At 47.6% G+C, this 27,609-nt stretch overlaps 2 protein-coding genes across 3 annotated transcripts in view; one reads left to right on the forward strand and one right to left on the reverse strand.

Annotated features, from left to right (window-relative positions):
• Nucleotides 1-244: 244 nt before the first annotated feature.
• Nucleotides 245-19,525, forward strand: BID (BH3 interacting domain death agonist). Of its 2 annotated transcripts, none has more exons than XM_059848098.1 (6): nucleotides 245-338; nucleotides 12,913-12,979; nucleotides 14,863-15,049; nucleotides 16,342-16,484; nucleotides 17,295-17,498; nucleotides 18,668-19,525. In XM_059848098.1, the coding sequence occupies exons 2-6, from the start codon at nucleotides 12,971-12,973 to the stop codon at nucleotides 18,677-18,679; spliced, it is 555 nt and encodes a 184-aa protein (XP_059704081.1). In that variant the 5' UTR covers nucleotides 245-338; nucleotides 12,913-12,970; the 3' UTR covers nucleotides 18,680-19,525. The 2 variants fall into 2 exon arrangements, with proteins under 2 accessions (XP_059704081.1, XP_059704079.1); XM_059848096.1 differs by lacking the exon at nucleotides 245-338 and adding an exon at nucleotides 11,418-11,526.
• Nucleotides 19,526-19,745: 220 nt separating this feature from the next.
• The window catches only part of BCL2L13 (BCL2 like 13), a 39,216-nt gene continuing 31,352 nt past the window's right edge, over nucleotides 19,746-27,609 (reverse strand). Inside the window, exon 7 of the mRNA XM_059848093.1 lies at nucleotides 19,746-26,988. Coding sequence (XP_059704076.1) covers nucleotides 26,182-26,988 — 807 coding nt within the window. The 3' untranslated portion in view covers nucleotides 19,746-26,181. The remainder of the gene's footprint in view (nucleotides 26,989-27,609) is intronic.

Below are 27,609 nucleotides of genomic sequence, written 5' to 3' on the forward strand. Positions count from 1 at the left end.
AAACGAAAATCTGCGTTTACATGGCGAGAAGTGGCTGTAGATGGCGTACGAGGAGCCTTTGGCCAAGTAGCACCAGGTCGGGACCCATCAGAACTCCAGAGCGCGGATCGCGGTCGGGAGAACAGCGGGGGAGCCCCGATCGGGCGGGTCCCGGGCCCTTCCGGGCCCTCACGCCCTCAGCCGCGCGGGGCTGGGCCCTCAGCGGGCGCGTGCCGCGCGCCGCGCCTTCCCGCCCGCCCAGCCAGCCTCCCGCGGCGGGGCGGGGCGAGGCCGCCGGGCGTCAAATATATTCCGCGTCCAGCCGCCCGCATAGCACTGCAGCTCCGGCCCGGGTCCTGGTGAGTGTTGCAAGTGGCTCTCCCGCCGCGGGAGCGGTTCGGCGGCGGCACCGCGTCGGGCGGGAAGCTCGCGGGGTGTGCATGGGCGGTGTCCCGGCCGCGCTCCGAGACTCGGTGCTGCGCATTCCCGCCCGGGAAGCGCCGGTGGCTGTGGCGGGCTCGGGGCGAGTGTCGGGCCCGCTGGCTTCTGGGCCGCGGGGCATCAGCGTCGGGGCCGGAGGTGCCCGCTGCAGCTCGCAGCCCCCCAAGCCTGGGGGGTGAAATAACCCTGCGGGGGTCCGTGTGCGCGTTCTCCTTTTTCTTCTGGCTGCTGGAAACTCCTCTGCCTCCCGGCCGATCTCCCGGTTCCTTTCTGCCCGCGGAATCTGGCCTTACGTTTCAGCGGTGCGGTTCTTTCTTCCTTTGCTCCGTTTCCTGCTCGGTCGCTGCCCCTGTCCCGCTCGTCCCTCCTCGCCCGCTGGGAGTGCCCCCCATTCTGCCACCGACCCCGGCCCCTGTGCCGCTTCCCCCGGCGGGATCCGGCCGCTCCGCGCCTCCCCTCGTCCCTGCTTCTCTCGCGGATCGGCCAGCCTCCCGCTCAGGTTGTGTTTCCTTAAACCACAAAAAGTTCTCTTTGCCTTTGGACTCCGTGGTGAATTGCAGCATCTCGCCTTTAGTTTCTGGTGAGAGTTGTCAGACACGAGCGGTGTTGGCCGGGCAGTGCAAAGAGTTAATCCTGTGGTGGCGACCCCTCAGCCTTCCCGCAGCTGCGGGATGTGGGAGTGGCAGCTCCAGCAGGAAGGCGAGGTAAGGCAAGGCGAGGATTTCTAACAATTGCGGTAACCTAACTTGTAGGAAGAGCAGGTGATTTGTATAGATGAGTCAGTTCAGCTATTCAGCAGAGCTTTTCTCTCTGCTCCTTGCCTTCCCCAAAGCCGTGGGTGTCTGGCTGCCTGTGGAAGTGGTGAGCGCCTTTGGCTGGCCCTTTGTTCCCCGTGAGCAGCACTCACATTCCCGGTGGCACACGGGTGTGTTGGGCTCAGGGCGAGTGAAGGCTGGAGCAGGAGACTGCGCAGTGTGTGTGAAGTGGAAAGGGACGGAGTGAGCAGGCTTCCTTCCTTAGAAGAATATTTCTGTAAGTTACATGCTCTGGTGATGATCTCTGTGCCTTGGAGTGACACTGCCTCTGAAACTGCTGGGTTTGGTGAAGGGGGGATGTTCTTGTCTTCTTTTAAACAATATTTTGTTGCTTTAATAATAATTTTTTAAAGAAAGAAGGCATAGTGCCTCAGAGTTATTTAAATCTCCAAAGTCTTCATTCAGGAAGCCAATGCTTATGTCAGAAATGGTGACATTTTCTTTATGTCTCTTGGAGTATCTGGGCCATAATCTTGTCGTGGGATACTTGTTATCTGTTCAAAACGGTTAGAGTGTTTGATGGAGGAAAGAGCAAAGTAGTTCCCCGACAGGAAATTGTTTTTGTAGTTTTTGTTTTGGTTTGTTTTTTTGGTAAAGGACTTTTTGCAAAAGTCCACCTGTGGGGAAGAGTGGTTTTTGTTCTGTTATAACTTCTTGTCACTAATCAGACTGAAACTGTTTTCACCTGCCTGTGGAAGCATAACATCTTAAAAGGTGTTATTTAAAAAGAAGGGGTTTTCTGTGTGGTTTTTTTTTTTCCTCTCTTTTGCAACCTCTTTACATGACTTTAGTGCTGTTCAGTGTCTTTAGGATAATTTTGCAACACCCAGTTTTGGAGATCTCTTCTGTGCCACTGATGTTACACAAAAACGCTGGGGGAATGCATTTATAAAAAGTAACATTCTAGTACCCTATTATTCCCTTGGGATTTCTGCAACCTGTCTCTTCCCATATTCTTGTCTTCCTTTCTAGGTCTCTTGTCTTTCATTAGAGGAAACTGGCAGGGCTTAGGGACCTGCTGAGGTGAAACACTTAATTTTGCATGTGCAGAGTGTAACAGTTGATTGTGAACTTGTGGATAGGCTGCCCTGTACCAAGAAAGGCTGAAACCTCCCCTTCTGATTTGTCAGCCCGTTCTTGTTTGCATCTGGTGACATTTGCTGAATTTAAGAAGAAAAAATGTGACTGATTTTTGGTTAGGTGCTTTTGTTGGGTTCCTGCCCTCCCAATTTCTTAAAACCAGATTAGGCCAGCTGAGGCTGTGAGTTCAGCTCAGTTTCTCACTGTGCACAGGCAGCAGAACAGTGTACAGCGCTCCACCAGGGCTGCCAGTGCAAACCTGGAGCCTGTGCTCCTGGGATTTGGGCATGCCTGAACCCAGAACCAGGACACTGCACCTCTGGGTAATGTGAGGGCCTTGCAAAGGTGCTCAGTGTGGCTTTTCATTTCTGTTAGATCCTAAACCAGTAAGAACTGTGATATATAATTAGGGAATTATATGGGGGGTGTGTATATTCACTGAAACTCTCACCTGAGGTTATTTATGCCATGTTTCCCTATATTGTGTTTTTCCTCTGCAGCAGGATGACAGGAGTCATCCACACTCAGCAGGAGTCTGAGGAGCTGACAGATGAAACAGGGTTGGTTTTTTTTTCTGTAATAGAATGAAAATGTTTAGAGTGGAAGCAGACACATAAATCTAGTGATTTTGGCCTTTGGAGACCTTCCTGGGGCATCCTGGTGCTGGGAAGTCATCAAGGTGGGGGGGGAAGAAGGTGCTGTCTCTAATAACTCTGAACAGGTTTTGTGCCTGGTGCAAGGAGTGCTGCTGTGACTGTGGAGGAACAGCCTTGAGATGTTGGTTTCTTGATAAGGCAGCTCCTTTGGCCTCTGGGTATGAACTCCCCAGCAGGAAAGAGCCAGCCTGGTCTGCGGTTTCTCTGCTGAGGGGAATTGTGTGCAGATGGGCAGGTTTCATTTTCTCTGCTTAGCAGTTCCTAGAGGACTGAGCAGAAAGAGCAGAATTTACTGTCAGTTTTGGGTTGGTTTTTTTCTCAAGGAACTGGCTTCTCCTTTTTTTCTTGGCACGCTATGGCTTTTTGTCTGTGCCAAATTACAGAGTTTTGGGGGCTGGAATTACCTACACGTCTGTGTGCTGTGCGAAGCCAAGTACATGGAGGTATTTCTAAGTAGTGAGTGGAGGTCGTGGCTTAGCCAAAGATGCAAAACTCTTGGAGGTCTGAGCCCCTTTTAGTTTTGGATGGCTTTGCTTGGGGTTGGAAGAGGTTGCAGGGTGCTGAGTTTAGCTTTAACTAAAGCTTATCAGTTATGATTATGGTATGTGCGTGGGGGGGTCCCTTCCTCAGGTATTTTACAAGTCTGATTTTTTTGACCCAGACAAGATAAGAAGGATATAGGCAAAGAAGGGATAAAATATAGAAGGAAATGTTGAGTCACACAGTGTGCAATGTCATTCTTTAGATTTGGTAGCAATCTTTTAAGGTTCTGTGATTGCCTTGACTTGTACCAGATGTCTGTAGTGAACCATGTCCTGACATCCTTCTGTTAGCTCATCCATGCTGGGAAGAGAACAGGACTCTGTGGAGCTGCCAGTGGTGTAGCTTAGGCACCTCCTTGCACCTGGATGAGATGGCAGGGATTGCCTCCTGAGTGCTTTCTGAAGCAGCTGCTCCGTGTAGAGCATAGGGCTGTGTTGATGTCTCTTCCACACCCTTCTTGGCAACAGCTGCTCCAAGAGTCCTTCAGCCCCCTCCCCTTGAGTAGCCCCATGACTGGGAGCCTTGTTAGCACTGCCTTGGACACTTGGTGACTTCTGCTCTTGATCCAGCCTGCTGCTTTCCCTGTCTCTTTGCACCACCATGGCACTGCTTGACTCGGGTGGGCTTTGGCTGGGCTGCCCTTGCTGGCAAATATGGGAAGGGGTTGCAGCCCTTCATGCATTATGGGAATTCTGCTCTTTCTGTCATGAGAGGACTGTGTCCTTGGGGCTTTAAACTCCTTCTACCTCAGTAGCTTGCTCCCCACTTTCCTGTAAACTATCAGAGCTTTTATTCAGCTTCACTAAAGTATCAGCAGAGGAGTTGGGCTGGCGCAATCATGGCACACACGGATGTTGCATTCTTGTTTAAATGTCTGCAGACCTGCTCTATTACCTGATAAAATGCTGTTGCTGTGACCTTTGGTCAGTTTCTACTGCTCTTACTGCTGTTTATAGAATGGGCAATAGCCAGGTCTCTCAAATATTTTGGACTATTTCCTTAATCTTTAAAGGGCACATATGTTCCTTGGTAAGTGTAGCTTCTGGTTGTTCAGTGTAATTGCTGTAACACCCATGTGTTTGATTGACAGCCACGTGAAACAAATCCCCTTAGATCAGCAGTTGCTGTATTTTGGCTTTGTAAGCTCTTCCTGTGTTTCAACATCAACCTATTCCTCCTAAGGTAGAACTGAAAGTGAAATGGTCTTGCTTTGTTTCATGCACAGTTGTCTGTTTCCTCCTAGAAGAACAGATGTTTTCTCACTGTGTGTGTAGACCTACAGCTAAGAGAGCCTGTAGGTGTTGAGTGGAAGAAGCAACGTGCTGAGGCATCTCCTGTTTGCCTGGCACTAGGAAATGTGTACTCCTGCAGGCACCTATTTGCAATTTTCCTGTCACGGTTCCCAAATGGCTCCTGCAGCGTTTCTTTGAGTATTTTCTTAGCTCTGTATCACTGTGAAAGGTGTTTAAAAGAGATGATGCTTTCTTTTATGCTGACAGTGTATGAGCTGCTGCTGTCAAACAGCATTGATCACAGTATGAATGCTGCTTGGAGTTACTGTTATTTTTGGCTGCCTGGTTTGATACACAACTTTCTTTTTAAGATTCTTGAGGATTTCTGGGCTCCTGTCATAAGAGATTCCTTCAAGATTATCATGATTACTTTTTAAAAAATATTTTTGTACTGGCTTCATCAGTTTAATTGCCATGGTGGGAATGGAGGTTGCAGTGCAGCACACAAGGAGAAGGGAATCAAAGGATCTGTGTCAGACTTTCCTTCTGGGGATCATATCAGGCTGTCTGTGCTGGTGCACAGTTGTTTCTTAAATCTGAAGCATGTAAGAGATGTTTACATCTCTGATACACTTGATGTTTAGGAGAAGGAGAGCCTGTTGAAAATCAATTTTCATGTTTTGGGAAAGATGTCAAATATTGACACAGGGTTGTGGATGCTGTCAGAGCACATGAGTGTGCAGCTGTGAAGATTTGTCTTTGTACCACTTTCTTAGAAATGCTTTGGATGTTTTTATGATGAATGTTCAGAGCCTGAGAGGGTGAGCAGGCTCCACTGAAGTAATTCTGGGGAATACCAGCTGTGAGAATTCCCTTGACAGTAAATTGTCCAGTGCACTGAATCATGGCTTAGCAGCTCAGCGAGTGCAGTCCTGGCTGTTGCATCAGCGCCCTTGTCTTAGCTAAGCAGGGAGCTCCTGAAGTTCTGAAATAGTGTTCTTTGAATGTGTCATTTCTGATGGGCCACTCTGGTCCAGTATTTAAACTTCATACTGAAGCATTTGTTTATTCCAGAAAGCAGTGCAGATATCCCTGGTGCTTACCAGTCTGGAAAGGCAGATCTTGCCTACTCCTATGGCCTGAAAGGCAAAGGGAATGCTACTGTTAGGGGCCACCTGTGTCCATAAAGCTGTCTTTTTGAATTCTTTTTTTAATTACTTCTGACCAGTTTCTTGCTTTGCTTGTCTAACTTGCCAGTCAGGCAAAGGAAAGACAGATTTACATTCCTCTTTACTGCTGGTATCAGCTGTGAAATGCATCCAAGTTCCAAAATGACGTGGCATTCCTGATTTTCTGACTGATGGCTGGTCTGTGCTCATGCTGGCACTGAACAGTAGTACATGTATTAAAACTAAAATCAGGAGCATTCTTTTGTCCCGTAGGTGGCATGGCAGTTCTTGTACCCAGTCCTACTTTCTGAGATCCTATGGCTGAGAGCCTGTCCAAGGGGCACCTGCAACTCTCAGAGCACTGTTGCCAAGTGCTGGGGCTGTGTCTGCTGCAGGAACTGGGCACTTTGTCACTGCTCCAGTGTAAAAGCAGCTTTGCCAGAGTGCAAGGGTGCAGTGCCCATGGCCCACCTGGGCCATGCTCTAAATTCAGAAGTAAGTCTTGCATTTCTCTGGTTGGACACCATCACTTGCACATCACCAGTGATGGCTGGAGTTTGTCCCAGTACTGCCTGCTCTCAGTCTGTTTGTCCTTCCTTGATAATGTCAAAACACTGGAACTGTGATTCCTCAGTGCTTCCTGCTTTTCCATCATTTCCAAGAGGCAAACACAAGAACTGCTTGCACATGCACTGTGCCATTACAGCAGGGGTCTGTCGCAGCTGCTGGGCTGCAATAGTTACATTTTGAACAGGAAGCCAGCCCTGTAAAGAGCAGCAATCATGTGTTGTAGTGGTGATGGTGCTTTTTCATCAGGGTTTGCTCTGCTCCCTCCAGCCAGGCCCCGAGGAAAGATAGAAGTATTTCCCTAACCTTAGCAAGGAGGTGAAGTGCAGGAGGAGCTTGCTGGGCTGGAGTTCCTTTGCTCAACGGCAGAGGAGAAAAACTCAGCCCAGTGCCAGATCCAGGAAACTGCCTGCACTCTGCTAGCCTAGATCCAAGTCCTGCCCTTGCCTCTCAGGCCTGGCTGTGCCCAAAACATGTGGAAATTCTGTTTGGGTCCAGCTGTAGTTAGCTGAATTCAAATTCCAGCTGCAGGCTTCCTGCTGACTCAGTTTAAGCTCAGCTGTGTCTGTAGGCTGGCTGCTGAAGAATAAAATATTGTCATGCTGCCTCTGTTACTGATCCAGTACAGAAACCACGCTGATGAAAAGTTCCTGCCTACCTGGTTTTTTTAAGAGCATTAGTAATATGGCAGTGCTCCTTCTTACTCATTCATGTGCTGCATGGGGGCTGGTCACCAGAGCTTTTTGAGCCAAATGAGAAGGGTGGTTGATCAGGGATTTTGATGTTTTTCTTCCTAAGAAGTCAAAGTACTGCCCTGATAACTGAAAGATTGCTGCAATTCATGTCATTGTGAAAAGACAAAAGACCTTCAGAAACTTAAATAAATTTCAATCAAAAAAGCCTACTGAGAGCTTATTTTTAGAATTGTCTCTAATAAAGTTTTTTTTTTTTTTCCAAAGAGGAAGATAAGCCCCCTTTAAACAAAGAGTGAAATGTTTTTCTAAGCCAAAATACACAGCTGAGAGTGCTTGGTGTCCAGGCTGGGATGATAATTCTGTACTAAAGCAGCATAAAGAAGCAAAAGTAAAAATGCCCCAGCTAAGGCAGTAGTTAAGTATTTGGCATGTTTTTCATCAAGGGTATGAGGAATAAATGGCTTTATGTTTGTGCTGGGTTTTGTTTTCCCTTGCTGGAGAAGTTGGTAGTGGCATTACTTACATCCTAAAGAAGGAGGCAATCTGAAACTGAAAGGAAGAGAAACAAAAGCTGAAAGCCTCAAGAAATCAGCTGTCCTGCTTAGGAGTATCAGGCCGAGGTCGTCCTGGTTGGATTTTAAGTAGTCTCATCATTCCTGACTGACAGGGCATTCCTTCCAAGAGCCAAGCAAATAAACTGCAAGTGACTGGGGGATGAGGTGTGTCCTGCTCTGGGCCACTGAGCTGCTGGTGTCTCCAAGAATGCTCCGCATGGCTTGTCAGTTTAGCACTTCCAAAACGAGCTCTTGATGTTGCAACTTCCCTCAGAGCCAAATGGGTAGAAAATACCCTTGGTTTGGAAGCAGTGTTCCCTGTGGCAGGGAAAGTCCTGACACTCTCCAAGCCAATAGCTTTGGTGGTAAGCAGATGTACCAACCCATCCTTTAGTTTCACAGTTTTCACAGCTCTGTGTGTGTGCATCCATACATGCCCAGAGGGTCTTGTTGAGCCCATCCTTCACCTGGCTTACACATTGCAATGTCTCTGTCCTCCTGCCACGCTGCTTCTCTTTCCAGAGCCTAGAAGCAAATTCTGCTTTAGGAGTGAGTCTCAAATGAGGCAAAATCTTGAGGCGTTCTAAATGCTGTTACAGGCTGGCAAATCCTTTGCAGGGTAAGGAGCAGTGGGGGCAGATTTCCTGTGGTAATGATAACATCCTATTTGCTCAGCACTCTTGGTTTGGCACACCAACAAGGTACCTTCCCTGGGCTGTTAGATCCTGTTGGGTTTATGGGCTAGAAGTGGAGCATTGCTTTTGGTGACTTTGGGCTCTGTGATGTGGTATTTACCTACACTCTCCTGACCTGAAGTGCTGCAGACAACAGTGGCACAGCTCAGAATATCCTCAAGTAAGGAACTTCCTAAGCCTGTGGTGCTGTTTCTCTTTCTTTATTTTCCAGTAGTGACTGGATATGTAAAGTAGTTGTGCCTGTGACATGTTCTCATGAGGACAGTAAAATTGAGTGGTTATGGTTTGATATATGGATTTAAAATGTCAGGACATACCACATACTTGGTTTCCCTGCTGTAAAATGATGCCCTTGCTCTGTAGCTCAGCAATGAAATATCTGCCTACAGGACAGGGAAGTGCCACCAGGCCCTGGAATGGAGAAACAGTTACTGTTTTACCTCTGCCAATACTGATGTCATCCTGTCTGCCACACCCAAAGTTCTTACCTTTCAGCTGCCGCACAGGGAAAGCAATTCTCAGATTGGAAGTTTTTGACTTTGCAGTGGCTGATGCTTTATTGTAATTTCTGCTTTGGAGATTTTAATTGCTCCTAACTCAAACGTGAGACATAAACATCTTGACAGCTCACACAGTAGGTCTATTGACCCGTAATCCAGGCACAGTATTAAAGGAGTCAGTCTTTACAGGTCTGTGCCTTCCCTGCTGAAAAGAGTGTTTTCCTGACCAGGCATATCTGCTGGAGCTGAAATAGTAACTCCAGGCTGAGCTGTGAGGAGAGGTGAAGAATCTGAGGGGAAGTGATGGTAAGCAGAGGCACTGTTTGTGGGGTGGCTTCTTTTCTGAGCTGCCTTGAAGATGTAGCACAAGTGTGGAGATGAAAACTGATTTGTAGGGTGACTTAGCACTGCTGCAGGGATTCTGGGACCTGCTGCTGTTGTGGCAGCCCTGAGAGCTGTGGGGAGCTCCCCCAGCAGGTAACCATAGTGTTACACAGTGTGTGAGGCTTTTCCTTTGGATTACCCCTCTGCTTGATGTGGGAGAGAGCTATGGAGTGCCAGTTGTCTTGCAGTCCGTGTTTCTCCCTCTTTTCCACCCTGCAAACTTGCAGTGCCATGTCTCCTTCCCCTGGAGTCAGGGGGTTCTGGCCCTCCCTGCTCTTGGCTCTAGTAATGCCACCCTTCATTGCAGGGCTGCATATGGGCAAAGCTCCTCTGGTGAGTTCCTTGTGAGATTTAAAGGATGGTGTGACTTGGGGATGAGAGGAGGAAACACAAGATGGGACACCAGACCTGAGGGAGCTGTGTTATTGGAGAGCAGTAAGTCCCTTCCCTCAGGGTGTGCTCAGCCCCATCTAAAGAGCCCTGGAGGAAGCATCCACAGAGTTCACTTGTGAAAAATCACAGAGTTCACTTGTGAAAACTGCTGTGTGTGGGTGGAATGAGGTCTTTCCTACTGCACTGGCAGGCTGCTGGTGGATGTGCTTCTCCAACTGTAATTGTTTTCTTGCCATATGCCTCTCCCACAGTTCTGCACCCCATGCAATGTTGAGTTGGAATAAACACGCCCTACCTTGATTCTCTAGAACTGATTTAAGGGTCTTAAACTTGTCATTAAAGTACCCCCTTCATTTTTTTTTCCTAAGAAAGAGAGAGAGAACAGGTTGTAGTCTGGAAAGCTGGTTGTAGTGTTGTGTTGAATGCTTAAAGACATTTAGTGATTTCTCAGAAGCAGCTCATTTCTCACAAAGAAATATGAGCTTCTCACAAAGTTCATTTGTCTAATGAGTGAATTGAAGTAAAAAATGAACAATGTATTAAAATTAGTTGATGCTTCAATTAAAATATCATATTCTGTAAAAATTCATTCCAAGATTTCAGCAGTACTAAAGCAGTTTTAGCAAATGTTCTAGTTTGAATCTGAGTCTGAGTGCAGATGGTGTTTGTACCCTTTATCAGTCTTTTCTCCTTTTCCAGCTAAAGATTCTTTTTACCCAATATAAGGTAACCTTTTTCCCTCCACCAGAAACAGTCTCAAACTGAATCTAAAACTACCAGGATTCCAAAGTCTTAATGATTAAAAAATTTGAATGGTATCAGCATGATTACATTTGACTTTTTTGGGTTCTTTTTTTTGAGATTCCATTAAGGGATTTGACTTCTCAGCAGGAATTCATGACTGTCAAAGCCCTTTGCATTGATTCAAAGTAGTTACGTGAAACTTGAGGTTCCTGTAATTACTAGTTGACTAAAATAAAAAGTAATTTGCCCTGTACTGTAGAAGTAGGAAGCCATTTTGGGATGGAGTGAAATCCTTTTTCCTCTTTCTGGTGTGTTTTTGACCACCCAAGCAGAACTTTCTTATCTGAGGGCAGGTATTGCCTTCAGGGTCATTCACTGCATGGGTGGTCAGTCTTTGGTTTAGGAAATTCAGTTTGTGAAGTTGTGTTCAGGCTCCCTTGTCTTCATCTTTTGCCATATTAGTACTTTGGAGTGTGGTGGAACTTTTCATTGTTCTGTTTGTGTGTTTATCTGTGTAGGAGTAGACAAAATTGCTATTAGCAGCTATAGTGGGTGACTTTTTTCAGTGTCTCTGTTTTTGTGGACTTGGCCTGAGGAGTGTCTGTATCTACACAGAGCTGATTTGATCCCTGAGGGAAGGGAAGAACCCACATGTGTTGTAGGTCTCTTCTCCCTGCACAGCCACTGACATCTGCAGGTGCAGCTGGCACCTAGCTGGGCTGGAGCAGTCTGTGCCTCTTCATTTAAAGCAGAGAGTGAGAAAATTGCATTGAAAAGAAATGTTATCTCTAAAACCAGAATATGTGCAAACTGAGCCTTTACCTAACCTACAGAAATACTGTTTGTGTGGACAAGTTTGCACAAAGCCAAAGTCCTGCCACAGACTTAATTCTAAATCCTCACTTTCCTCTTAGTCTCAGTGTTCTGTGTCGAGTTCTCACACCTGAATCAGCATCTGTGTCTCTTCCAGCAAAGTCAAGCTCAGAAGAAAAGTGACCCTGACCTGTTTCAGAGCCCCTTCAGGTCTCAAAAAACAGGACAGAGGACTCTCCCCAGCCAGAACACTCCTTAGGGTAGAGGTGAGTAGCAGCAATAGGGATTTGAATGGAACAGAAGAAAATGCAAAGCAGCAAGGGATAAGCCTGTGTTGTAGCTGTTAGTCTGACATAATTTCATGAAAAGAAGAGCTCATGGTTAAGAGGCTTCCTGTGGGCTGCTGTGTGTTTCAGACATGGCAGATTGTGTTTTGGTCTTGGACTTCTAAGAGCCTTTGAAAAGTTGGGAGATTCATGGTTTCTTAAAATATGACTGTGGTTTGCTTCAGAGTTTGAATTTCTTTCTGTTTTCACTTCCCTCTTTTCTACCAGCATGCTTAGTTAAAACACAGATGTGAGGGATTGTTGTGATGTAGTCATTTATCACTAGCCCAGGTCTTTGATGGTTAGCAGGCCTTTTGTTTGGGTTCCTTAGTGCTTCCAGCCCATTTTTGGTGTAGAAGGTGCCTGCATAACAACCAGGTTGTTGCCCTGGGTGAAGAAGGCTTGGCAGGGAGAGAGTGCCCACTTTCAGCCAGGCCCTGCTATCAGGAGTTGAACCAGAGACTTGTGTGTGCAGCTGTGGGACTGTTGTGTCTAAGGCACCAAATGCAAGGTTCTGACCCACCCATCAGCTGCTCCTGGCAGGATGAGGAGGGAGCCCTGTGCTCCTACATCTCCCCTTTGTGAGGGAGAGAGGGAGCTCCCCTGTGCTTTCCCTCGCTGGGTGCCTTTTCCCTTGGGCTCTGTCCTGCTCTCTCCCTTCTTCCTAGCTAGCCTCCCTAGAGGCCTAGCAGAGTTGCACTCATGTGACTGGAAGCCTCTGTTGGCACTTGATCCAACCTTCCCCATCATGATATTTGTTGGGAAGTATTGAAATGAGCCTGAGTATCCACGTGGATCTCTTGCCTTGCATGGAAGGTGGGGAGAGGCACCCTCAAGGCCCTCCCCACCCTGCCCTGGATGTGCAGCAATGTCAGCTGGGTTTTTAATTTCAGAATATTCTGCTGTGCATGCAGACCTGTCAGCTCACCTGCTCTCAGAGGTGCTCAGAGTTCCTCTCTGATCACCCTGCTCTTCATTCCAGCCTCTGGCTCCATGGAGGGTTGTTCCACACTTACCCAACAGCAGCTCTTGGCTTTAAAGCCCTGTTTGTAGGTTGTGTGACTCCTCTGTCTGGCCCAGTCTATGGCAGGAAGGAGATTTGTGCCTCTCATTTACGGGACCCCTCTCACTGAGACAGTTGTAGTTTCCTCAGCCCTTTTTCATGACTGATGGTGTGTGATGGGTAGCTCTCTCCAGAAATAGGGCTATGCATCACTAAAAGGGACATTTACTGTGAGACATGGCCAGACCCATAAGTACAGCTGCAAGATGTTTATTTACGGGATTTTTTTTCTTTTCACACTTTTCTTTCTTACTCTTTCACAGGACGAGGATTCCTGGTCTGAAGCAGAGGGTGACACGAGCTGCTGTCCCTGAATCCATTATGGAACAGGTTAGAGTCAAACATGTCTCAAGTCAGCTATTCACAGTGTGCAGTGGTTCTCTGGTGCACTTGTCCTGAGATAATTCCAAGGGGATAAGTCTCAATGTTGGCTGGTGTCCTTCTTGAATTTCCCAGAATTCTGCAGTGTTCCTGGCACTGCTCTGAATGCAAGGAAGTGGATGGAAACAGTTAGGTTGCAAGCTGCTTCCTTGCAGCTCTCAGTGTGACACTTCCGCTTGGGACTGCAAGCTGGAGATGTAGCTATGTAAGAGACTACAATGTTTATTGACAAAGCTACAAACTGCTGAAACTAATAAAGGAATGGGCAGAGCCCTGTGATCAGTGCATTGCACTGGTTTTATGATGCTGCTACTTTGCACACTTAAATCTTACACATTGAACTGTAACTGAAATGTCTGTCATCCTCCCCTAGCCCAGCTGATTTTAGGATATAATTCTAACTCCCTACTCTGCCCTCCCACAAACCTTTTGAACACAACATGATTTTAAAAAGTATCAGTGATAAACCCAATGACCCGCCCAGCAGGCCGTAGATGGGGATTGCCACTGGTGCCCCAGTGAGCTTGGGTGCCAGGTGACCTGAACTACTGTCTGCAAACATGCATGCTCAGATCATGGAAGGTATGCCTTCTGTTCATCTCTGACTGATCATATCCTTTATTTTCCATTTGTTTCCATTTCTGAACCCTGCCTTTTGTTGGCTTTGTTCTTCCTTTTGTCTGCCCAGTCAGATATGGTTATGTCAAGGTTCCACTCCCCAAAACTCCCTTTCAGTTACCAAGTTCATCCTGGCTGCACATTGTCAGCATAACAAACCATTCTTCTTTAACTATTTTTCTTCTCCCTAGATAAAATTAGGCCTAAGTATTTTCTTACAGGCAGACCATCTACATACCAGAGTAAAGATTTTCTTTCTTTCTTTCTCTGTGTGTGTGTCTCTGTGTGTGTGTCTCTGTGTGTGTGTCTCTCTGTCTCTCGTGCTTATACCACATCCTACTCTCTTACCTGTGCATCTAAATTTTTTGGACAGTCTCCTGGTTTTTTGGAGGCCTTAGTTGGTTATGAGGCCTGGTGTTCCAGTAGGACCTCTTGCTCACATCAGTCTGCCTGTCTCATGGACCTCCTCAGCCTAATTAATTTGGGCACTCTGTGCTACCTTGCTTAAAGGCTGCAGGTTGCGTGGCCATGGAGACAGCATGTGTCCATTTACTGGGGGTTAATGTGGCAGTGGAGGTGGCACTGATCTGCCATCTCATGTCAATTTTCTTGTGAGCAGCTGCTTGGGTCTCTGTGAGGAGCTGAACAGGTTTATTATGGAGCTGGTTGAGGTTCCTTTGAAGAGGGAGAAGAAATGTGAACCTTGCAGGGTTTTGCAGCCTTAGTCTCTTATCTCTATTTCCCACCTTGTTACTGCTCTGCTCTGATTACATGGAAGTGGGGAGCTCCTGCCTTCTTTATGCACAGCAAGGAGAATGCCCAGTTCCCAAATACAGGGGTAAAACCCTTCCAAACACAGCTGTCTGAGAAGGGAAATGGATGGGTTTTGCTGAACTCACACCTGTTTCGAAAGAGGAACTCGGGTTGGGGTTGCTGCCATTGCCACAGCTGGAAAGGTGAGGAGAAGCTGAGCTGGGTTTTCAACACCAGTTTGTAAGAGCAGAGCCTTCTGTCATTCCCCATGGGACAGTCCTGTGTGGGTCCACATCTAGGAGTCAGTCTGCATTTGCTGAGGCCATGTGGAGCTGATGCTGTTCAGGGTGCCCAGAGGAGGCCATGGAGACGTATTGGGGTTGGAAAACAGTACATGCCTAGATGCTCTGAGTGGGACATTTTCTAGGCATGGGCTTAACAGTGATCTCCTTACGTTTCAGATCAATGGACCTCTTCAGATGGAGCATGCATTGCTGTTCACCTTCCTGGAGGCATCCTCTGACTGTAAGTTCAAAGACCAGCTGCATTCCCTGCAAAGCCAGCAGATCATGTTGTACCAAGGGACCGATGACGATGAGCTGCAGACCGATGGCAATCGGAGTGGCCACTTCCGGAATGGTGACCTAGGTGAGCAAGCTTTTCTCCATCCCACATGTCTCCCTGAACATGGTGGTTTTCTTTCCCCATTTCCTGTCTTTGTTTGTATTTATTGTCTGTTTCAGAGGAGTAATGTTTTCTCTTTTGAGAAACTTCACTGTGTGGCTGTTGGTGGTGTTGGTTGGGAATTTAACACTCAGGTTATGACAACTGGTGCTTAGCACTTTCTCTCTCCACGGATTTCTAGAGCACCTGTCACTGGGTTTTGTCTGCAGCACATCAGACAAAGACACAAAGCTGCCACTGGTGATAGCTGCCCTCAAGGAGTGTGATACTAAGCAGTTAAGCTAGGCCTCACGCTGCTCCTCAGGCAGTATCAATACTTGGGCTAGGATCATGGAACAACTTGAGTTCTGGTACTGGGTGAATCCCTTTCTGCCCTACCAGTCTGGTGAAAACTGTTCCTCAAGTAGCTTCTGGTCCTGTTCCTGCTTTGCTAACCATCTGCAGGGTGGCTACTGCCCCTTGCCCAGGGTGTATCAGCTGGCACATGGACCTCAACTGAAGCAGGGTGAGGAGGAACTGCCACAGTAAATAGCCCTCTCACACAAATTTGCATAGGTCTCATGCTAAAAGCAGGTAGGACAAGGTGTAAGGTTCTCAGCTGAAAAAGGACAGATTCAGACTAGATGTAAGGAAGATTTTTACGATGAGGGTGGTAAAACACTGGCACAGGCTGCCCAAAGAGGTGATGGATGCCCCACCCCTGGAAACATTCAAGGTCAGTTTGGCTGGGGCTTTGAGCAGTCTAATCTAGTTGAAGATGTCCTTGCTTATTGCAGGGGTTTTGGATGAGATGGCCTTTCAAGGTCCCTTCCAACTGCAACTGTTCTATGAGGTGCTGTATTTTAGGTGGTGCTTTAGAGACAAGTCCTGACAAGTCACTTAAAGTCTAGAATAATGAGGTTGAAAAAGACCTTCAAAGTCTTGCGCAGCTTCTCAATTCCCCTTTCTGGGCAGGATGTTGGCAGTAACTGTCCTGTTCAGATTTTGGTTGGACATGTTCTAACATGCCCTGCAGTGATTTTTTTTTTGGGCAGGGTGCAGCTGCACTTTACCTAAACTACAGATACAAACCCCTGTTTGCCACAATTTCTTGTAAGCAACCTGGGTACACTTAAAGAAATCATGCTTAGACCTGTCATGAATACACTCAGGGGTGGGAAGGAGGTTGCTAATGGATATTGGCAAAATGCTGTCACCTGTACTGGACCTGGTCTGACTACAGCCTGTGAACTAAATTCTGCTCTTTGTGTTGGCAGGGTTGGCTCCAACAAATGAAGAGGTTATCCGGATCATTGCTGCTCAGCTTGCTGAGATTGGAGACCAGTTTGATAAAGAAATCCAAGAAAGAGTAGTCAATGGCCTAGTGCAGCACTTTTTGAATGAGAATCTGTCTAATGAGGTGAGTGAAAAGCAGCCTGATAAGCAGTTCTCCTTTTAAATATTCTGCATCCTTCCTGCTGTGACTTTGCAGGCATCTGAAAATTAATCCCAAACATTTCCCTTTAAAGATTTGTTAGAGGTGATTCTGTGGCAGAAGTTAATATGTTAATTGGGTTCCTTGGGCTCATCTCCCTTCTACAGATGGTGAAATGGTGGTTGTGGAAAAGGACTGACTTTGAGGCATTTTGTCCTTCTTTTGATGGCCCCATGGCTTGTCTTGGAAAATTAATGGTCTGGCTAAGGCTTAGTTTTAGTATTTAAGATCTTTGCACTTTGGTGCCGAGTCCTGTATATTTTCTTGCCATCATAAGGGTAAAAATTGAGCAGGTTAGTGACAGGAGCTTAACTTGTGCTTGTTACTGAGCACTGAAGAGACAGCAAGCCATGAGACCCTTGTCTGATGCTGTGAGAGTGTTCATAGGCACAGTGTTGGGAGTAGCAGTGGGTTTAGGCCCCTTCCTAGGTGCAGTTGACCCAGCATCTAACATGCCTCGCTGCTATGCAAGGGAAGTAGAGTTTGAGGTCTCTTGTGTTAAAAAGGAAAAGGAAGGCTATCCAAGGATTAGATCTACATCTGGATCAAGTGCCATAGTTTTTTAGGGTTGTTTTTTTATGTAACAGGCTGGTTGCCATCGCTGGGAGGAAGAGGAACAGCATCCTGGAGTGTTGCAACAAGCACATCAGTTATTAGCACAGCCCTGGCAGGCTGTGCTGAGAGCCCTTGCTGCCACAGCTGTTGCACTGAGATCCCTTTTTTCCTTCCATACAGGAGATAAGCCGGCACATGTCCAGGGTAGTGAGAGAGCTCATACAAGCCATCCCCTCAGACATGGAGCAGGAGAAGGCCATGTTGGTGCTAGCAATGGTCTTGACTAAGAAAATCGTGAATACAGTGCCCTCCCTTCTACGCCGTGTCTTTGACACCACTGTGAACTACATGAACCGGCAGTTCCACAACTACATTGTTGAAATGGTGAGTGCTGTCAAACAGCTCTGTGGGAGTCACAGCCAGCCTTTTAGCTGCCCTGAGGGGTGGCTTAGCTCTGGACTGCCTATGGCCTGCTGGCTTCTCTGTAGTGCTCTAGAGGTTGGGCCAGAAGGCAATGTCAGTCCCTGCAGAGCTCTGGAAATGAGTGTGCTTCAGGGGGTCATGTCACATCTGCTTGCCCCCCCTGTCAGAGCAGCCAGTGAACAGAGTGCATTTGTTCTGTCAGGCAGAGAGAACTGTGACTGCTCCTCTCCTCCTGCAATCTCCTCAGCGAGCTCTACAAGTAATATTCTGGTTAATGATTCTTTCATTCCCTCAGGGAAAGAAAGCCTGACCTGAGCTCTACTGGCTGCATTTCCCCAGTGTCTTGACCCTGAGGTCTCTGCTCTTGTCTTCCTCAGCTCCCTAGAGCTTGGGAGAGCTGGAAGGGGAAAGGAATTGCTCTTGAGAATTAACACTAGCAATGACAAATAGTCAAATCCGTTCTTGTTCTCTGTTGGCACTTGGGCAGAGGTGGGGAGGCTGTGCAGCTCACAGGCAAGCCAGACTAGAGGCCCCAGCTCCAGGAACTAAGGGTTCTGGGGAGGGGAGAGGACAAACACACTGCTGGTAGGACTCAGTGGTCCTTGAGAATGAGATTTGAGTGGGCAGGACTGTGATCCTTGCCCCCCTGTGAAGCAGAGGTGACACAGTTGTGCTCTGCTGCAGGCCTGTGGCACCCTCCTCCACTGCAGCTTTGCCAGGGACAGTGCTGGCAGCAACCTGCAGCTGGGCCTGGCTCACACTGTCACTTTGCCTCACCCTGGGCATGGTGTCACTGTGTCATGTCCTTCAACTCTGCCCTTCCCTTCACTCAGTTTGGCTCCAGGGTGCTGAGTTATGTCTGGCATAAGTCACTTGTGTGAGACTGGCCCGTGCTGCTGCCCCAGCTGGCTAGCAGCACCAAGGGCAGGGAGAGGGCTGGAGCTGGGCCCCGGGGCTGTCCCACACTGTCCCCGTGGCCGTGTCCCTGCTGCTGGCACAGGCAGGAGCACGGCAGGTGGCAGTGTTGGTGCACGCTGGAGCTGCCCTGGGCAGGCAGAGGGCAGGGCTTGGCACGGGAGAAGAACCCTGCTGCTGTTCATAATGCCCCTTCTGTTTCTCTCTCTCTCCAGCTGGGTGAGTGAGCTCTCCAGGCCTGTGTAGAGCACATGAATCACAGAAGACTTTCCTTGATGGACGAAGATTATTTATCTTTAACTTTTGATATACAGCTGTGAAAGGGATGGCAGAGTTTCATAGATAGGCTTTTGTAGACTAGCACAGCAGTAATAGTAGTGTGAGCTGCCTGCCAGCTCTGCCAGTACCTGTAGGGAGTAGTGCTTGCCTCTCTCCTTTCACAGTATTTTAAATTTAGCAGCAGCAGCTTTTATGCAGAGCCTGCCTTGTGCCTCCACAGGCCCAGTGGGCACAGGGCCTGTCCTCTGTGTTTTTTCTAAGCAGCTGTAGTTTAGTTACTCGCTTCCCAGCCCTGCTGCAGCTGAGCCATGCTTGATGTGTTTCCCAGGAAGGCCTCAGGCTATAGAATGGGTGGTTCATCAGTGGGCGTGGGTGGGAATCATGTTTATCTTGATGAGAAGCTGGAAGCCAGAGGGAAAGAGCCCTGAGGGATGGGGGAGAGGGGGGGGGGTGTACCCAGAGAAGGGTGACACTAGGATACTTCAGTATCAATCACCATCCACCTGTTTGCTTGAAAAATAAAACTGACAGAAAAAAAATGTAAAGAAAAGGGTGGGGTAGTCAAAGGGAAAGTTTTTTGAGAATGCAACCTGCATATGCCTAAGAAAAAGTAGTATATTTTGTAATCACCTCTCAGGCTGAACAAACTTGGACTCAGGTTGTTTGAAACATAATTAGACAAGGTGGCAAATGTGTCACCTGTGATCCAGCTGCCTCAGGACTTTTCCAAGTATGTAAATATTTTGTAGGGTTTTTTAACTTAAATAAAATGTTCATTTCTGATGGCTACCACAGCTCTGCAGACTTTCAGTCTCCACCTGAAAATTTTTTGTGCAAGTACTCATGGCATTCTTCTAATTCACCATGGCTTCTGATGCAGCTGCCAGCAGTAGAGACACTCTGGTCCTGTCCCTGTGCCTTGCATAAGCAAGTTTCCTGTAAGTGAAACCACCTCTTCTTCTGGTGCCTGCACTAAAACAGGGGGAGAGTGGAAGCACAGAAGCAGTCTACACGTTGTTTTTGAAAACTGTACCATTTATTAAAGTGCAACCTGGGGGCATGGTCTTACAGCAGTGTCCCATTAGCAGAGGGAATAATGTTCATACCCCTTCACTTGAACTGAATATTGAACAGTGAAGCTGGAAAGAACTTTCTTGTCAAGGTGGAAACACTTTTATTAACCAAATGGCACAAGAAGCTTTAGACAGTTTTCCCCAAAAGGGCTGCACTTGCACATTGGAAGGAACAGTATGTTGAGTTCCTGGGATAATGGGTGACCTGAGGACCAGTCAGGGTCTCTTCCCCCAGGCAGGCCTCTTGAGAACAGAATCCAAAATCCCTGCAAGTCTGTCACTATTTGCTTACACCCAGCAGAAGCCTAGAAGAAGAAATCTCCTAACCTGCAGCTTCAGAGTCAGTCCCATTAGTCTTTACTACTTAACAAATCAAGTGGCATTCTTTTGGTCTGAGTGGGTTTTTAGGTTTACAGTTGAATAAAAGCTTATCCTGCAAGTTAAAACTGAGGAAAAAGCCCCTAAAGGTATAGCAGTAAGATGCATCCTCTGCAGTTTGTTGTGTCCACATCGATAGTGTCCCTTCCCTGCCCTGCAGATACTGCAGGGAGATCAAAAGCAGCTTCCACTGGAAGCCAACAGGAGTTCCCCCACTTCTACAGCATCACCACAGACCTCTAGCTTGGAGGAAGCAAGTCAGCCTACCCAAGAGACTGAAAGTCAGTCAGCTCTAAGTAGAAAAAAAAAGTGATAAAGTTATTTAACTTAAGGAGGTGGAGCTGAGTGATGTGTTGTGGTTCCTCTGGACTTAACACTACTGACCCTTCTGAGCTGATGTCATTCCCCAGCCAAGTCCTGGTCAGGTACCTTCACTGTACCAGACACAAACTGAATTCTGTTGCCGAGACCTGGCCCTGCAGTCCCTGCTCCTTCTGGGCTTAAGAGATTGCTCTACCTGAGTCAAGTAGTGCTAGGTTAAATTTTATAAACACCCCCCCTTCCATTTTTTTTTTGTTATGGCAAGAGCTTGCACTCTTAAGCATAGGTACGTACATTAAGTCAAAGTAATACTGTTCTTGCAACCTTCCTCGTGCTGAAATTAAGCAGTCCAAGCCACAGCTTTTGCCCTCATTAGGTAGAACAGATATTGTGCCTCACTCCTCCATGTTTCACAGAATCACCTAGGTTTGGAAAAGACCTTTGAAATAAAGAGTCCAGTTCATGACTGAACACCACCTTGTCACTCAGACCATGGCACTGAGTGCCACATCCAGTCTTTACTGAAACACCTCCAGGGACCATGACTCCACCAGCTGCCTGCAGCCTATTCCAAAGTCCAATCACCCTTTTTGTGAAGAATTTTTTCCCAGTGCCCAAACTAAACCTCCCCTGGCACAGCTTAAGGCTGTGTCATCCTGTCCTGTTGCTGTTGCCTCAGAGAAGAGCCTGACCCCCCTGGCTACTCCCTCCTTTCAGGTACTTATGGAGTGACAAGGTCTGCCCTGAGCCTCCTCCTCTCCAGGCTGAACACTCCCAGCTCCCTCAGCTGCTCCTTGCAGGATTTGTGTTCCAGACCCCTCACCAGCCTTGCTGTCCTTCTCTGGACTCACTCCAGCCCCTCAACATCCCTCCTGAGCTGAGGGCCCAGGACTGGGTACAGCACTCCAGGTGTGGCCTCACCAGTGCCCAGTACAGGGGAAGAATCACTGCCCTGCTCCTACTGGCCACACCATTCCTGATCCAGGCCAGGAGCCACTGGCCTTCCTGGCCACCTGGGCACACTGCTGGCTCATGTTCAGCTGCTGTCAGTCATAACCCCTGGTCCCCTCCTGCTTGGCCACTGTCCAGCCACTCTGTCCCCAGCCTGTAGCACTGCAGGGGGTTGTGCTCAAAGTGTAGGACCTGGCACTTGGTTTTGTTGAACCTCCTATCACTGAACTCAGCTTCTGGATCCAGCCTGTGCAGGTCTCTCCCAGAGTCCTCCTACCCTCCAGCACACAAACACTTGCACCCAACTTGGTGTCCTCTGCAAATTTGCTAATGTTAAACTCGATCCCCTCATCCAGATCATCAATAAAGATACTAACCAGGAACTTTTCACTGGGACACACTTTCTCCCATTGTGCTCCAAATACGAGCAGACACAAATAAAGGCCAAAATATGACATTCTACTGAAGCCCTGGGCTTTCTGATGCCTGTAGGCATCACACCTGGGCCAGCCAAGTGCACCTCTCCACCCCACTCCCCCCATTTCACAGCAAAAGATTCTAGTAATTACACTCTGAAACTCTGTAACAGGAACTTGCTCTGGCTTAGTGAATGAGCAACTGCAGAGCCAGAAGCATTTCTAGTTTTAGCCAGAATAGCAACATCTACTTTACTAGGGCTTTGCCAGTACTTCCATAACCCTGTAACTGACACTGAATATAGGGAAAGTTTATAACCTCAGATTATTTTATCTACTACATTAAAATGAAAGAAGACCAAACTTCAGCAGCTTGCTTGTTTAGTACTAATTAAACTTTTCATTTGTGACCATGAGAAAGCATTGATTAGTTAAAAAATCCAGTCCAAAGTTTTAGCCTAGCTGTGATCAGGGCTATGGGAAGGAAGGAAATGGGATTCTGGCAGCAAAACTTGTTCTGTGTAAGAGCACTCAGCACTGTAAGAGTACTCAGCACTGCAGCTTCCACCTGGCACTTGAGCTACAGCTGCCTGAACACAGCCAGAGTGAAAAATGAAGCCCTCACAAACAGCAAGGATGGATTCCTGTAGTGCTGACTTGCCCCACAGCTCAAGGGACTCGGGAGCCCACCAGGCTCCACCCAGCACACAGGAGCTGCAACTGGCTGGGACAGGGCTCTGCATCTGCACTTTGGGAACACAGGAATTCTGTCTTTGCTCTCAGCCTCTTGTTCCTGCAGTGCCAGCTGAAGAAATTCCATGCCCAGCTCCCAACTAAGCATAGCTTAAAATTAAGCACAGCTGAATTTAGGTTGCACCTTACCTTGAAAGTCTTTCCCTTGACAGCTCCTTATTGAGCATGCTGCCCACTGCAGTTCCTTAAGTATTTCCCACTTTTTTTCACAGATCCAGCCCTCTGCTGTTTTAGTATCTCAGCTTTAGGGTACGCTAAGGATAAAGTGAAGACAGAATGGGTCTAAGGTAGATATTTTGTTAAAGTACAGGCCACTAGAGGACAGATATTGAGGCACTTCTGAGAAGGGTATGAGCAACACAAGTGAAAGTAATTCTATATGCCCTTTTGCAAGTATCTAGCTCCTGCCTTCCCTCTGCCAGCTAGGAGAGATCCACTAAGGAGAAGCTGCATCACACCTTTCAGGGTAACTGGACCCTGCAGTTTAAGGTTACTGTAATATATTTGCAGATGGGGGGAAGAAAACTTCCATTTTTTAATTCACACCTCTTTAACAGAGCAGCCTCTCAGGTCTGTAGGAACAGTGCCATCTGAGCTTACCCCCCCCCTTTGGTGACTTCCATAAGGCCTGCCCCAGCTGTGACCACAGGACTCCAAACTCTGCAGAATTCAACCCCACAGCTGACCTTTTTAACTAATGGAGTGTTCCTAGAGGAAAGAGACTCATACAATAAATTTTCTGAATATGTGGTCGGTTCAAATTCTTGCTGATTTGCCAAATCAAAAAGACCCCAGAAGGAAAAGAACATTATAAAGGACCAAGCAAGCAAAACATACTGTGCAACTGATGCCCCATGAAATGTAGCAACACACCAGACACTCAAAGCTTCTGCCTGACCATGAAAATGCCTAACACAGTCATTTAGTTTCCTTACTACTGCTGCCACCTTCTCACTGCTGTGCGTGGATGCCTTTTATTTCATGCCCCACTGTGCTCCTTGTGGCAATAAGTTTTTAACTTCTTCCCTTGCCAGCCTGGATTTATTCTTGTTTGTCCTCTACCCATCTCCACACTACTACTGAAACAAGCCCCTCTACAGAGAAGATGAAGTAACACCAGCTCCACCCTCCCCTATTGGTACACAAGTTATCCAGAGAGTCCACAGACTCCATCACTGCCTCAGAGTAACCTGCTGGGTGCCTAGAGGTGGGGCTGTACCAAAAGCAGGTTCATTGTCTTCAGGAAGGAGGGGCTGCAGGTTAAGAACACTTCTCTCCCACAGTGAACGTGCCCAGAGAACCCAAAGCCAACAGCAAAGCAGGAGAGCCCTGCCCCAACCTGACCAAGCAATAAAGCTGCCCTTGCTACCTCAGAGACTGTACCATTCCCTGATAAACATGACATGTGAAAGGAAGCAAAGCTGTTCCTGCATGTCCATGGAGATAAGAGACCTCTCCTCCATGTGGGGGGAGCTCCTGCAAGGGGCCAGGAGGGGGAACTGCCCTGCTGGGAAGGCAGACACCAGAGAGCCCGTTTGGCATGAGGAGGTCCCAATGACCCCTTCTGGGGACACAGCACAGCAATGAGTACCAGCAGGGCACCAGAAAATGGCAAAAAAACCAGTCAATTCCTTTTTGCAATGTGATAAAAGATTTGGGTTTGTTTTTTTTCTTCTCTCATAAGGCCAACCTGATATGTTTTGTACATGGAAGAAGAGCATCAATGATCAACAGTACAGTCCAGAACTCCAGAACTCCAAGTTCAGTCCACAGCTGCAGTATACACACAACCCTTCCTCTCAATAGTCAACTTCACACACACAGAGTTCAAAATCCAATAAGTTTTCTACAAAATCCATTTCAAAAAAGCTTACACAAAAATAATTCCTCAGAATCTGACACATTCTCTTTCCAGCATCCTGGGATAGGAAAATGCAGCAAGAATATCCTAAAATAGAGAATATGCTAAGACCTCTTCATTCTGAGATCCCTTAAGAAACAGGCTCATCAGGAGATGTACTGCAGATGTGGTTATTTAGAAATAAGAGTACCTTGTCTTTGTGCTTTGCGAAGACTCCCCCATAAGCTCATGTTTCATTTCTTACATTATCACAAGTTCCCATTCACCTTCCTCCATCTGGTCTAAGCCACAGTGCCAGCACCAACCCTCAGAGATCCATCAATTCTACCTGGGAAGCCCAAGGTGTTGCCCACGGAGCTGCAGCTGGACAAGGACAGACACACAAATGTGCTGAAAGAGGAACACTTGCGGCTGGATCCCACTAAGGAGCAGGGCAGTACTTGAAAGGCTTCTCTCCACACACACGTCAGGTGTTGTGATTGCAGGAAGGGGGATTTCCTTTTTTTGCCAAAGTTAATTACTCATAATTTGTGAACCTGTAAGTTGAGGTAATTACAGATTCACAGTCACAAAAGAAATCGCACTGAACAGCACTCCGGGCCAGGTCAGGAACAAGCAGATAGAGATGTTTAATGCTCTTTTGCTCAGTTACTAGAATCCATTGCTTTATGTATCTGGGATTCTGTCACAGGCAAGACCAAGTTAGGACTAAATACACTCTGTGCTTAACTTGGGAAAGACAATGCAGACTGCAGCGTGACACAGGACAGCAGAGCATTTAATATCTGAATTGCACTTGAGGCACTGGCCTTGCTTCCACACGGGTTTGCTCTATTTTTGCTGAATATACCCAGATATCAGAGTAGTGATCCCAAGGGCACCGTGTCCAGCATCAATTTCGTACCTCTGGTAACTGAAGGGCTTGCAGAAAGGTGGGCTGGGCAGGAGCAGAGCAAATGGATTCTCAAACCAGCAAACAGCAGTGTCCCTCCCACCCTCCTGGGCAGCACCTCTGCCCCAGGAACACCAGGATGCTCAGAGATAATACAGCTATAGAGAGGCAGCATCTTCACAGGATGGGGCTCCAGTAAACGTTAGGGACCAAAACCAGTGTGAGCCAAGAGGTAAGAATAAGCACTGTCCCACTGGGGCTTAGGAGGAACCTGGAAGGTTACGAGGAGCAGTGCTGTACCTGAGAGGAAGCTGAGACAAAAGGGACACCAGCCTCTCGCTACAGGACTCAGGTTGGCTAATGTTTGTTAGGAGAGGCTCGGGGGCGCAACGGGAAGTGACAAGACAGCACAGCTGCAATAGCGGTCAATCTGAGAAGCCAAAATCTCCAGGGGCTGGCAGCAGCTGGCTCTCCCCTTCCCCTGGGGATTTTTTGTTCCAGTTCCTAGAGTATGAGCACCCCTTTCTTCAGCACCTGCACTTTTAGTTCTTAAATTTGCAGATTTTTTTTGTTATTTATTTTTTAAAAACACCCCCGTACTTTAATCACGAAAAACCAGTCCCCGCCCCGATTCTACTAAAAACATGATTGTCCGTAGCTGGAGGCTTATTGAACAACCTCACCTCATCACCACTGAGTTACTCAAATGTCCAATTAAACAGCAGGCAGCTCAACCTTTAGGTAACACAACTACAAAAATTGGATGTGCTCTCTTCTCTCCTCCCTCCTCCTCGAGAGAGCTCCATTACTTTTTCCTAAGCGCCAGCGCTACTCCGACTGCCACAGCCAATATAGCGACCGCGGCAGCCCCGCCGTACAGCAGTATAGATTTCCCTTCTGGCAACAGGATAGGCTTCTCCTCTGCAGCTGAGGATTTCTCTTCTATTTCTTCCAAATGGCCCTCTTTCCCCGCTTTTTTTTCCCCTGGAAGTAGTATTTTCTCAGGTTCTGGTGCAGCCTTTTCTTCTGATGGGGCTAACTTTGGGACAGGTTTACTTAACACAGGGATTTCAGGTTCAACAAGCTCTTCAGCTGCTTTTCCCTTTTCCTCCTGTTTTGTACGCAGAAGTGCCGAGGGATGTGCTTTTTCAGCAGCAGCAATTTCAGGTTTTATTTCCTGTAAAGAAGCAGAGGTTTCTGGAAATGCTGCCTGTATGGTCTCTGCAGCACCAGCTGGCACCACTGCTTCCTCAATCCCCTCTGGTATCTCTTCCTTCTCCACATGAACAATGTCGGAGTTGGAAGAGTTGTTCTCACTCCTCTCTTCAGCCCCTCCGTTGCTGTCCAGGCTTTTGACCTCTTCGGGATCCATGGCCACCTGCTGCCAGGACTCAGGTCCCAGGGACACTGGCAGGCTCTCCGTGTGCCAGCTCTGACTGGCCGACAGGGAGACGGGCAGGCCCTCCGACTGCCACGACGTGGTCACCGTGGGGGACTCTGGGGGGCTCACTTGCCCTGAGTTGTCACTGGTCAGGATGTAGATGTCATTGCTGTCCTCTGCAATGAGCCCGGGATACTCTTCCTCTTCGGATTCCAAAGTGAAGACTGTTCCCTACGAACAAAAAGGAGGACACAACACGTGAGTGATTCCTTCGGTGTTCCCTCCTGTATGGGACAGAACAGGACACCTGGAAACTTGGTGAGCTGGAAGAAAGATGAGAGGGCCTCTGCAGGAGCAGCAGCTGCCTGACCTACATTTCAGTAGGGATTACAGAACCCAGCTGGTCCAGCTGGCGTGTCCAGAGAATGGAACCCCTCACATGAGCTTTGCTGGGAGCTCCTCCTTTCCCTGACTTTATCACCATGACATCACCAAAATGCACCACATGGTCATTATTAACCTGACAAGACACTTAAGTCTGAAACCAAACTGCAATGGAACAAAGAAAAAGAAAGCAAATGCAAGTACACAATCCCAGCTGAATACCACTCCCCACTCCTTTCTGTGCAAGTGCTCTCTATTGCTTGTCTGTTTTCATCTACCAGTGTTCCTCTTATATTAATTTTATCCCATTTCCAGTGCTATGTGAAGCCTGAATTTCTACTTTGTACCAGCAAGTTGGAATCTTCAATAAATCTAGTATTTTACTACAGTTTTAGCTATTTTTCAACAAGTTCACTTTCAAAAACTGCCATCGTAACTTTGGCTACACAACTGAAACAAAGAACCAAG

This window comes from Haemorhous mexicanus, chromosome 5 (assembly GCF_027477595.1).
Source record: "Haemorhous mexicanus isolate bHaeMex1 chromosome 5, bHaeMex1.pri, whole genome shotgun sequence".
Taxonomy (NCBI): domain Eukaryota; kingdom Metazoa; phylum Chordata; class Aves; order Passeriformes; family Fringillidae; genus Haemorhous; species Haemorhous mexicanus.